Source organism: Microtus ochrogaster, assembly GCF_000317375.1.
Source record: "Microtus ochrogaster isolate Prairie Vole_2 chromosome 6 unlocalized genomic scaffold, MicOch1.0 chr6_random_2, whole genome shotgun sequence".
In the NCBI taxonomy this organism is placed as follows: Eukaryota; Metazoa; Chordata; class Mammalia; order Rodentia; family Cricetidae; genus Microtus; species Microtus ochrogaster.
This window is the reverse complement of record NW_004949095.1, coordinates 7,891,730-7,904,792: the sequence shown is the minus strand read 5'-3', so window position 1 is coordinate 7,904,792 and position 13,063 is coordinate 7,891,730. Positions and strand designations below refer to the sequence as shown.

Genomic DNA, 13,063 nt, shown 5'->3' with positions numbered 1-13,063 from the left:
ATATTTATTACTTCAATGAAGGGAAATGAAGAAAGAGTAGGGGAGACACTGTGTGAAGGGAGTTTGGCTGGAATTTCCTGCAAAGGTGGGAAGGACGAAGGGAGAGCTGTGCTGCCTGGACCACTGAAAATCGTTAAATCACTCTAATTAAGACAGCAATGCTAGTGAGCCCTGGAAGCATGCTGCCAGGACTCAGGAAAACTGAGTCTGTGGACAACAAGAATTCTTGTTAAAATGGAAAACATGTTTTTAGTCTTTTCCCCACTCCAGAGGAGGTCCCTGCCAATTAGATGTACTATGGTCTATACTGGGACGACATCACACTCAGAACCCAAGAAAAAGCCACAGCGGATATCCCTGAAGACATACATACAAGTAACATTACACAGACTGAGCACGTTGCGCACACGCGCTCCCTCCACGCACATACACGCATATACATATATACATATATGTCATGTTTCATATATTTCACAGTGTCACATTTTCTCCAACAATGCCACACCTCCCAATTGGGTAAATGAACATCCAAATATATGAGCCTGTGAGGCCATTCACACTCAAACCACTACAGCCTCTCTCCCAGCATCATAGGATCCGAGAAAGGAATTAGGAGGCAGGGAGACTGGGAGGATAACTGATACCTAGTCTCATCCTGGGACACATCAGAAGAAACTAGCTTCATACGGATGTCGGTTCATTAGTCATTCTGTCTATTTCTTTCCCTTTAATGTAGAAGGGATATTGATTAGTATATAGAGAATTATTACCTCTACTAGTGCTCTCTTGAGAAATTAAAAAAGACAGCACCAAGCCCGGCGCGGTATTTCATGCTTGTAATCCCAGTACTTGAGGTGTGGAGGCAGGATAATCAGGAGTTCCGTATCATCTTTGGGAAAATAGTAAATTTGAGTGTGGCCTGATCTACATGAGAATTTGTCTTAAAAAACAAGCAAGCAAACAGGCACAAACTACAATAAATAAAATAGCAGAACGGCACGGTTTTGAGAAAGGATGCTCAGAAGCTACCAATGATCTTCCATCTCAGGGGCTTCATCTTGCTGTTTGCTGTCACCTTGGTTGCTGCTGTTCTTCCTCCATGTTTTCCATTGCAAAGGAGAACAAGGTTCTTACTTTCAAAAAAGAAGTGCTCAAGAATGACAGAGATAAGATGGGCATATCCCCCGATTGCCTGTGGAAACCTATCGCTCACGGTACATGTGCTTATACCTAGGTGTGTTTTGCTAGACCAGGAGTTGCAGCAGCACTTTTCCTTTTCTTGGCATCTGATGGTCTCGCCCCTGGGAAGCATCAGCAGCCAACAGTGACCGTCTACCTGGTAGATGTCAGTGGAAGCAACCACTCGCTTGGTAAGTTGAGAATTATTTCCTTAGAGTCGCTCAGGGTTATTCCAGTAGACCTAGGAATCAGTCTGATGTTGACCTCTGAAATGTCTGTGGCCTTGCATGTTACATAGAGAAAGGATAAACAGGTGCTACATGGTTCTAAGTGAATGGCTCAGCACAGTGCTTATCACCTTATTTCTCTGCAGGAGCCTATGAACTGTCGTGTCAACATAATCCACTGGTTATCAATGTGAGCCACCATGCAAATGTCTACCCCCACCACACCTCCTCCGTGCTGCTGAATTTGTCATCCCCATTGGTGGGTATCTCAGCAGTGGCTCTAAGGACATCCTCCCACACCAGTTCTTCAGCTCCCAGTAACTGCATCCCAGAGCAAAACCATCAGGGACTGAGGTACAGAGCTAGCTTCTAATGTCTCCCCTTCTCTCAACTCCCCATGACTATAACATACTGCTACTATTTAGGCTCATAGTTCTGTACAGCAGTTGCTTGATCATTAGCTGAAGAGGATTTGAGAACTACCAAAAAAGACTGAAGAATCAAGCAAGAAATAACGTAAAAGTCAAATTTGTGTTTTCAGATTTTTTTCTTTCCTTAGTTGAGTATAACATTTTCTTTTTGGTAAATATTAACATCTTTACACAGTCTTAACATCTTTTTTACATATAAAGGCACTGACTTTAAATCAACATTGTTATATAAACTGCCAAAAGTTTTGTGCCAAAAACTCAATGTTCCTCAAGCAATCTATATTTATCCACTTGTTCCCACCTGGACAGTGTATACAGAAAATTTAAGAAGTGCTTTCTAAGGCGGCACGTCACATAACCATTTAGGGTCACATATGGACATTGGGAATATATTAACTGCATGTACCTTTCTGCGGACATTTGTGATTTTCTTCATCGAGACAGATGAGGGTCCCTGGATTCTCTTCACCAACTAGAAGAAGGGTTATACTTCAGAGTATTTCTATACCCACCTTTGGAGTAGGGAACACCTTGAATTAAACAATCTGTGCTGCAGTATGGATAGAATGATTCTATCAGTAGTCTAATAGGTTAGTGGAACCAAAGGGTAACAGATGCATTTCCTCAGAGAGAGAAGTGGGACCACCTGCTAGGTGACTCAGAACCTAGTCACAAAAGCTGGGGTTCCAAGCAATGTTCCATCATCTCATACAGTACCTATAAGGGAGATTAGCCCCCCCAAGAGTTGGTACAGGACACATCCAGGCATCAAGTCCTCAGCACAAAGGAGACTGATTAGCCCTCACAGTGGAACAAGCAGGGTGGGGAGATGAAAAGGCAGACAGCAAGCAGCAGTAGCAGCAGCAAGAGCAGGCGTTTTTTAAATTGTTGTTCTCTGGAGTGTTTTTTTTTTTTTTGAGACAGGGTTTCTCTGTGGCTTTGTAGCCTGTCCTGGAACTAGCTCTGTAGACCAGGCTGGTCTCGAACTCACAGAGATCCGCCTGCCTCTGCCTCCCGAGTGCTGGGATTAAAGGCGTGTGCCACCATCGCCCGGCTCTGGAGTGTTTTTTAAGGAGAAAATTGAGAAGTCTGTGCTATAGTGAGATGGTAAATCCTCATTGGATATGTTAGCCAAATACTGAGATTTGATTGTTGGACCTTGGTGTTTTGTCTTAGGAATGAATCAGTGGCCAAAAAAGGGAATGGACCTTGGGGGCTAGCTTTTGGAATGTAATCTAATGGATTTTAGCAAGGGAGAGAAGGGTAAAATGTAAAACCTGTTGGTGCCACTTTTGCCATTCTTGGGTCTGCGTTTACCATGTTTTGGCCTATTAGAGAGCCCTTCAGTACCTGCATATCCCTTCCAGGTATACCACGAACCATACCTGAGATCATTACAGAGTAGATAATACCAGTAGAATACACTGTTTTTCTATTGCTGGATAGCAAACCACACCAAAATGTAGTGAATCAACATTTTGATATGGCGTGGTTTGTTTGGGTGATAAATCTAGATGCACTTCAGAGAGGTGTTTTAGGCTTAGGCTCTCTTCAGAGAGGGTTCAAAGGAAGTTGGAGGATTCACTTCAAAGTCCATTGCTGTCGAGACTGCTAGCCTCAGAAGATATACCCCAATAGATATGAAGAATGGGCCATCCCATGCTAGTGTGAGTCAGTTTGCTTCATGTAAGACTCCCCATAAACTGTTTGAGTGTCTTAGACATGGTAGCTAATTATCCAAAAGGAAAAGAGGCCCAGAGGTGGTAAATATTACAGAAACCTCCCAAGAGGAAAGCCACATCATTTTTACAACCTAATGATGGGAGTGACAGCTCACTACTTCTAATGTATTTTATGTACCAAAAATTGGTCAACAAGTCTAGCCGGTAATCAAGGAGGGAGTTTGTATAAAGATAAAAATCTATGTACTATTTGCAGTGATTGTGGCTAATGTTAATTGAGCATTAACTAGATTCCAGGTACTATGTTAAGTGTCAGGAAACAGCACACAGCAAGAGACAGTCTGGATGTTGGACATTGTGTCATTAGCTCGCTCATCCATGATTTTTACATCTCCTTAGTGAGAAGATACCCTCAAACCTTAACACAAATGCATATGATTCAAATATAGTCTTTCATAATCCTCAACTCTTCCTCGTGTATTTTCAAATTATCTTCTGGATGGGCTCTATGTCTGCCCGGAAGCCACACAGCATTTCTTTCTGGTCCTCAAATCATGTGCTCTCGATGAGTCTGTGCACACAATGTTCCTACTCTTGGGAATGCTGTCCAGCCCTTGTCATCTCAAACTTCGTCATCAGGATGCCCATTCTGTGAAGCTCTGTCCAACTTCTTCAATGTTTCCATAGGTCATAATATATAATGTGAGCTGTACGAAAGGGACCACCACATTTTGTAGGAATGATCTGTTTATGGGGTGCTCTTTCACACTGAACTCGGGGTTCCCTGCACTGGAAGTCCTGCTGAGTGTTGTTAGTCCCTAGCAGAGTGCCCCATACACAGGAGGTAGGAGAAGCTGACATTACACAGCATTTGGTTTGCCATGCTCTATGGAACAGAATTGAACAAGAAAAGCTACAGAGCAGAAGTTACAGTCTCTGTAAACATGAAGGACCAGAATTGCCTTCAGCATCATAGCTGTGAAAGTTCAAGAAGGAAGTTAATTAATTGTGATCACTGAGGCTCGTTCTCCATGTATTTTCATGTGGCACTCTGAGAAAAACAAGTTTTATATGCGTGCACGCAAGCCAGTGGAAATAGGATATGATTCTCTAGTTTACACTGAGTACATCTGGAATGCATAAACATTTCCAAACCACATGTGACTGACAGGAGCCATGGAAATTGGCTTTTCCTTCGCAGCCAGTATGATATAGTAAATTTTTATACACAGGAAACCTAAAGAGTCTCATGTATTTTTTATCATGAATATATTTTAAATTCTTACGCACTTATAAAATAGAAGGCTTTGGTGGCAGAATTACATCAATCATTGCTGTATGTGTAGATACCCCATCACATGAAACCATCAAATTCTAACTATCATGAAAGGAATTTCTAGCTTCCATTAGTACTTACATGGATAAGGGAGAGCTGATAGATGCCTAGAATATAAGATGTGTCACTTATTTTGTATTTGACTATTAATGACCCATAATCTGTCTCTCCTACACTATAGCTTTATTCAACTTGATTGATGCATCGAATCTCAGTTGAAATCCAAAAATCCAAAGTCTGGCTCAATGGTGACATTTAATATTTTTTTCTATGTACAAAGTAATTTTTTTCTCTGTATCCCACTGAAAAACCAAAAGTACAGAAAAACAAACCATAAAACTCTTATTAAAATGAAAACCTGAGTTTATCACTAAGAATCTAATAATGTGTAGTGGAGTTAAATTAAGAAACATTATTGGAAAGCAACGCAAATACTTGTTACATTTTTAAAGAATCAACAATAGAGTGAATGTGGAATGTAGTTTGCCTGATATAGTGCTGGCCTAGCATCAACAAGTCCAAGTTTTATCTCTAGGACTCCATATACAGGGCATGGTAGCATAGGCCTGGAATCCCAGAAGTGAGAAGGTAGAGGCAGAAGAAAGAATATTTTAAATGAAGACATATGGGCCACTTGGGTTTTCTTCTAGGTGAACAGTTGTACTGTTTGTTTGGAATAGAAGTCAAGGTCATAGACAAAGTTGGTAAAAGACCTTGAGATCTTATAGTTGTATCAAAGCATCCAAGTTAAAAAAATCCACTGCATGCCTTTAATCCCAGCACTTGGGAGGCAGAGGCAGGCGGATCTCTGGGAATTCGAGACCAGCCTGATCTACAAGAGCTAGTTCCAGGACAGGCTCCAAAGCCACAGAGAAACCCTGTCTCGAAAAATCAAAAAAAAAAAAAAACATCCACTGTAAAGCTGTCTTCGTGATTCCAGGATGAGGTATAATCAAGAGAAAATGCAATGAAGAATTAAAGCATTGGGAATGCTTTAGATAATGCAAAGTTTTAGAAAGGAAGGAAGGAAGAAAGGAAGATGCAAAAATAGAGAGAGGGAACGCCTACTGGCTTGATGTCTCTTAGTCTCATTTCACATTATGATGGCTGCCCAGACTCTGACTCTTCCATCTTCCTCTAGGGATCCGGAGCCCATAAGTCTTGAGGCTTAGCTATAGCCCTCTTTGGGCTATAAACTGTCAGTAAGCATTCAGACCACTCTTTTTCTACTCTTTTCAGCTACATCTTAGATAAAAGTCTCACGTAGCCTGTCATGTGCATGAGAATCAGATGGACCCCAAATCTTTCATTTGGACTGTGTTTCCCAGAAACAAAACCATCTTTTTGTTCACATAAAAGGGAGTTGGCATTGTTCTGCTGTCTATATGAGTGGATTAAAATGTTGAGGATCAGAACTTTGGAAATTCACGAGGTGAGCACTAGGAAAATTTATCAATAAGCAGGAATCGCTCGCTGTTGAGTGTGGTACTTCCCCTACAGTGGGACATTTGTTCTTTCAGTAACATGGATATAGTAGAAAAATTGATTGCAACCCTTTGATCCTACATGACAGTATATCCTCAGGATCCCCTGTACTGAAAGTCCGGAGATAAAACATTCCATTTCCAAAGCCATGGGCTGACATTGATGACAGCATTGAAAGCCCTGTTTATCTCTTTGCAGCTTGGACTCTCCCTTCAGCTTTCCTAGGTTTCTCTCTCCGCTTGTCCTACATTAGGTGACAAGTTAGTACAAATCTTGCAAACAACTGCTCTTCTTTCTGTTTTCCTTGACTTTCCAGCAGTGTTTGCTCTCTCTAATTTGATGTTTCATAATTAGGTGTGTGGCTTCTTAGGACCGTTTGGTCTTTGTTAAGCCCCTACCTCCTGCCAAACCTTTTGGTTCTCCTGCTTTTGGCTTTGAAATCTACTTTGTCTGGAATTAAAATTTCCGTTCCTGTTTTCACTCTGTTTGCATTTGTTTGATAAATATTTGTCTCTCTTTCATTTTCAACCTTTCTTTATCTTCACTGCCAATAAGCCCAGGGCTCATTGCTTCATTGTACTGTTTACAAAGACAGTAGTACTATGTCAACGCATGCCAAGATTTTATTCAGAAAATCATCTACTGAACTTAAGCCTCTAGTTGCCTTTAGGAAGCTATAGTATCTTGCCTTTAGACCATTTATTCCCCAGCATTCAAAGGCATCTTCCAGTGGTTTAATGCCTCTACTTACTATGAAGTGTTTGAACTTCCATACCTGGAGGTTTGACATACGCAAGTAGAGGGTGTTGTTGATGTGTAAGATGGGCAAAGAACAGATCTCTGATCAATAGAAAGCAGCACTCAGTTATCTTGTTTTTAGGGCAGGGCAGGTAAGAAATAAAAGATGACTTTTTTTAACTCTTTTAACCTTTTCTGGTTTCTTTTGTATGTTTTTGTGTCCTTTGACATTGAACCAGGGCCTAGCTCATGCCAGGCAAGTGCTCTGCCATTGCACTGTATCCTCAGCTCCCTTCACCTCTTTCAGTAGAGCAGAAAATGCAAAAGAATGAAAAAAAATGTGGTTTTTCCTTTAATACAGTTCTTATCCACTTCCTCCCTAAAACACAAAGCAGAGCAAAACAACGACAAAACAAGAAGTATATGCTTTAACTGCCAATGCTGTTTCCGCATTGAATTCCAGCTTGTGCTTTGACTGAGAGGAAATACCCAATGACTCTAGTTTTGGTTTGGGTTATTAACAAGACTTTCACATTCTCCTGTGTTGTTGCTATTTCAACAGGAAGCTGGGACAATGCTTTATAGTATCTTGTTGCATGACTGAAAGCAATGTTGATAGAGTTTGTAGGACATGGTGACACCAAGTTGGAGCAGCACCATGGAAGCTGTCTCAGTATTTCCCACCTTTATTTTTATTTATTTTGTGGTAGTCTGTTGGTTCTCCTCTCTAGATCTACTCTCACTGTTTACCCTGTAGAACCACATCTGGATTTTGTTAGTATTTGTCCTTTGCCAGTTAGCACCATGTTTTCTGAACGTGTGAGAGAGGGGTTTCTCCTTCTGAGTTCTCTGTGCCCTCTTTTATTTTTCTGTTGTAACATGCCTAGTCATGGATGCCTAAGATTCATACATAGAACATCCACCTAGGTCCTTAAAGCACCAGTTTGGACTGGACGGTGGTGGCACACACCTTTAATCCCAGCGCTTGGGAGGCAGAGGAAGGCAGATCTCTGTGAGTTCAAGGACAGCCTGGTCTACAAGAGCTAGTTCTAGAACAGGCACCAAAGTTACACAAAGAAACCATGTCTCGAAAAACCAAAAATCAACCAACCAAACAAACAAACAAAACCACCAGTTTTGGTTGACTTTTTACCACAATGAAGACTTGGTATACTGTGATGCCAATCCATGCCATGGGGAATAGATCAGTTACTTATCGGTTGCTGTGATAAAAGACCATGGACAAGGAAAAAAGAAGAGATGGGTTTTGTTGTTGTTGCTGTTGTTGTTGGCATAGGGTTCCAGAGGGATCAAAGTCTATGATGGTGGATTAGAAACGTGGCAGCAAGTGGCAATCATGGCAACAAGAACAGGGTGCTGGGAGCTCGTATCTTGACCCATAAACATTAAAGAGAAGAATAAACTACAAGTGGTGTGAGCCTTTAAAAAAGGCTCATTACTAATGGCATACTTCTTTCAATAAGGCCACATCATTTTAAGCTCCCCAAGCAGTGTCGCCAATAGGAGACCAGGTGTTCAAATGCATGAACCTGTGTGGGACATCAGCATTCAAACTGTTATATTGTATTCCTGTTGACAAGGTGGTCAGCATGGCCCTGGAGCCCAGGAGAACAACCAAACAGATCCCTAAGTTGCATCTTTGTGGATTTGTCTTCTAGTGTCATTACTGGTATCATTCTGTGTCCATTAGGGTCCATCCATGTTGTAGTTATTAAAACAGGGACAGTTTAACATAGTTACTAAGTCCTGAGGGACAAGGAGAACTCTGGATAAAAGAAGCAGTTTTATGACTGGCGGCAGGATATCTAAGGAAGTAACGAATTTGGGAAAGGGTCCCCATTCAAACTGAGATTTGTTTGTCATGGCAGAAGACAGAGCTGAAGCACAAAGGATTCAGAGAAGCTGGCTAAAATTCCCCAGGATGGGTCTGGAAACCAGAGACTCCCTTACATTGCATACTAGTGCCAGGGAAGGTAGTCTGTTACTAAATTGCATCCTGAGGACTTGCTAAGACTTGTTGGAAAGATACCATCAAGATTCTTTTGGATTCTGGAAGGTTACCCCTGGGAAATGATAGATCTTAATGGGAAGTCCCCATAGGGGTCCATGGAAAGTTGAAGGAAGCTAGCTGAGGTGCGCAGAGTATTAACGTAACTTCCTGACTGGTGAGCACTCTGGGCTGTCCCACACATTGCTACCCATAGAGCGCAGAGGAATTAGAGAAAAGATATCATATAATAGGGAAGAGGTAAGTCCCTTTATCCTGAACTATGCTTTAGTGTTCTCTGCTGAAGAAAACATCTTGTCAAGCTTTCTAGCAAAAGAGAATATTCATAGTCCAGGTCTGGTATCAAACCAAGGCAACTAAGGATTGCTTTGCAACTGAGCAGTGAATCAGTAATTATTGGCAGGAAAAGGAACATCAAAAAACCACAAATACAACAACAATAACAACAACAGCAAAAAAAAAAAGCCAAAAGTGAAAAACAAAAATTCTCTCTACTTTTCATTTGAGACAAAATTCCCTTCAGGTTATTGGCTTTAATATGATGACCATTTTCAATGCAACTTCTAAGTAGATTGAACTAACTAGAACTGTATATTTTAATCTTTTGATGTTTTCAATATAAATCCAAGGCAAATATAAAGGATTAAAACCTCATTAACTTATTTAGTAATAAAAGTACACATTCTGAGCCTGGCAGTTGTGGTGCACACCTTTAATCTCAGCACTTAGGAGGCAGAGGTAAGTGGATCTCTGAGTTCGAAGCCAGTCTGGTCTACAGAGGGAATTCCAGGAAAGCCAGGGGTACACAGTGAAACTCTGTCTCAAAAAGAGAAAAGGGTACACATTCTGAGTGAGACAGAAAACAAGTAATAGATACTGACAAATGATAGTGAACTCAAACTATCATTTATCAAGAACAAATATTATAATATAAAATTGAATCAAGTCTTTATTTTTTCAAATAAATATGCATGTGGGAACCTGAGTTATTTTGTCTATTACTTTACTATTCAGCATATGAATTATAGATAGATAAGTAATAAAGTTATTTATGTTTTCATCCTTTTATCATTTTAAAAACTGGAGTATTGTTTTCTGTAACAGTTCAGGACTGGCACATTGAATACATGTATATGTGTATGTATATGTCTATTTCCATACTCCAATTAAAAGAACTGTTGCTTCAAGCTTAAAGCTGAAAAGCTTAATATGAATCAATCTGCAAACTGAGTTCCTTTTTATGGTGAGCATAACTTTTCACTCTGGGACATATGCATGTTTATACATGTATGGATGTATAAAGAGATAGAATAATCATCTTCCAGAATATTTTAGGTGTCAAAATATGCCAGAAATTATTTTTCCATTGAAAATTGAAGTATATGCCTTACAAAGGCCTAATTTCAAATCAGTAAAACTAAGACTAGGATCTATGTAATTCATTTCTAACCAGGAAAGATTTACAAAGAGGAATGACCAATTATTTCTACTAATTTTCAAGAAATCTGGTACTCTCCTTGAAAGCATATTTGATTTAATGTAATTTTCAGGGGCCTCAGAATAATCAGAGAGGACCTACCCTTTGGGTGCACTGATGTAACTGGCATGTTATTTTGAGGAAGTGATGTAATGTCAAGGACCGCTCCATGCAACGCAGGTAGTTGGAAATGTTTGCAGGACCAGGCCACTAAGAGGGAGCTAAAAAGATTCTTTGGGCTTCAGGGGATATCTAGTGACTGTATAATCCAGATTAGAAAATTTTTACAGATAACATGAAGGGAATTGAAGATTACTGGGAAAAGAGAAGTTTTGACCCAGGCCCTATAGAATTCTAGCCCAATCAAAAAGAACCTACCTTCTTAAAGAAGAGAAAAAAATCTGATAAAGAATACCCCATTCTTGGCTATAAAATTTGCAGGAATGTGGGAAGAGGAAGTGTAGTTTCAAAAGCCTAGTTTATGCCTCAGTTTCCTATTGCTGTCTAAGGTATTACTACCATGGTTTATACAAGTACATTGTTAGCCTCACAGTTTCTGGGAGTTAGATGACTGCACCATGCTTATATAATTCCTCTTTGAGGCTCTGATGAGATATCAGCCAGAAATAGGTTCTTATCTGTTGACTTGACAGGGAAAGATGATACCAGTGCTTCCCATTGTTGACAGCTGATTCCAGAACACACTGGGGCCTCCGTGTGTTCTACTTCCTTGTCACAAAGTCATCGTGTGTGTGGTGCAAATAATAAAAACCCAGAGAGAGATACTGGGGTTTATGCTGAAGATAAGAAAAGCAAAGCAACCAGCCACTGGCTCTTACCTCTACATCAGACCGAAATGGGCGATCCTGCCTCTATGAACGCTCAGACTGAGACTGAGCTGAGACCTGTCTCCTGCTGTCTTATATTCCTCTCTAGTGCTGGGATTAAAGGCATATGCCACCACTGTTGGGCCTGTATGACTGACTAGAGTGGCTACTTTGCTTTCTGATCTTCAGGAAAGTTTTATTTATTAAAACACAAATACTATACCATATTTTTTTCTAAAATAATAAGGAAGGCTATAACAAATAAAGGAAATACTATATACAATAAGTACAATAACTATATACAATATATACAAGCAATAAACACATCAGCAATATCTAGTACATTTGCATTTGACAAATTCAGATAAAATAGTCCATATCTATCCTTTCTTATAAATCCAAAAGGTTGTACCTAATTCATTTTCTATTCTAATTTGCATTATGAAATTATTTTTTAATGTCTCTCAACCTTTTACACTTTACACTTCTTTAGTAAGTATCTTTTTTGAGTCTGGTAAACAAGGAAAACTGTAACTATAACTATGTAGCCTTCAGCTCCCTCAGAGATACAAGAAGGAAATAATATTAACTGAGTAAGCAGAAAGGACAAGCAAGTGACTTTCAAAAAATGTGAGAAATTACAGAAATATTCCCTGCCTGGACACTTACCCAAAGTTCCTCTGCAATGTTGGGGCATCCATCTTCAGCCTACAAGGCCTAGAATATTCAAAAGACTTTTCTGTAAAGCAGAATATTCTGAAGGGCTGCCCCACCTTGTCTTGACAATGTTTGACGGTCACTTTCTTTTGTGTCCTACTTGTCCAATTAGGATAGTATACTGTCAGCAGTCAAGTCAAGGACATTATTGGCCCAGTGGCTTACTTTTATACAAAGAAAGTAAACTCCATGTGGAGTTTTTCTTTTTTGGATGCCTGTCTTCTTTGAAGTAGATTGGTGCTACCAGGAGCAGATATGTCTCATTGTCATAAATAAAGAACCTATGTTATTAAAACATCTTCAATGCCATGTTCTGTGGATCTCTGAAGTGTTTGAAGATGACCTATCTATTTAAAATATATCTCTGTTTGACCTTAAAACATACCTAATGTGGCTACAAGTTTGATTGTAATAGATGACTAATTACTAACCCACATATCTTTATTATCCTAAATAGTTGGTAATAATAACTTTTGATAGAAATTTATATTATACTGTTAAATGAACTATATAGGTACAATACCTTGAACAATATTAGAAATGTATATACAGTATGTTTTAACAAAATTGATCTCAATTTTGTATCAATATACAAAATTTGTATACAGTATACAAAAATCCAATCCAATGTAAAATATTTAAAATTAGTGGTTGCTTTTAAAAGCAGATTCAATACTCTATCTTTTTATTTCATCATATCTATAGCCTTCCTTTTTCTTTTCAGAGTAGATTCAATAATCTACCCTTTTATCCTATAATATCTGTATCCCCTTTTTTTTCTTTTCAAAACAAGAATTCTGAATCTAATCTCCTTTGTTCAACTTTCCTCCCAGCCATAACCAATAACAACCTGTAACCAGCTCTCCTAAAGAATGACAAATATCCATAACATATTGAATGACCCAAAACTACCCACTGTACCTCTTGGGAATGTG

The 13,063-nt window shown here is 39.5% G+C and overlaps 1 protein-coding gene across 1 annotated transcript in view; it reads left to right on the top strand.

Annotated features, from left to right (window-relative positions):
* Nucleotides 1-13,063, top strand: part of Pappa2 (pappalysin 2) — a 246,201-nt gene that overhangs the window by 142,482 nt on the left and 90,656 nt on the right. Inside the window, exons 12-13 of the mRNA XM_005363933.2 lie at nucleotides 1,235-1,370; nucleotides 1,553-1,760. Coding sequence (XP_005363990.1) covers nucleotides 1,235-1,370; nucleotides 1,553-1,760 — 344 coding nt within the window. The remainder of the gene's footprint in view (nucleotides 1-1,234; nucleotides 1,371-1,552; nucleotides 1,761-13,063) is intronic.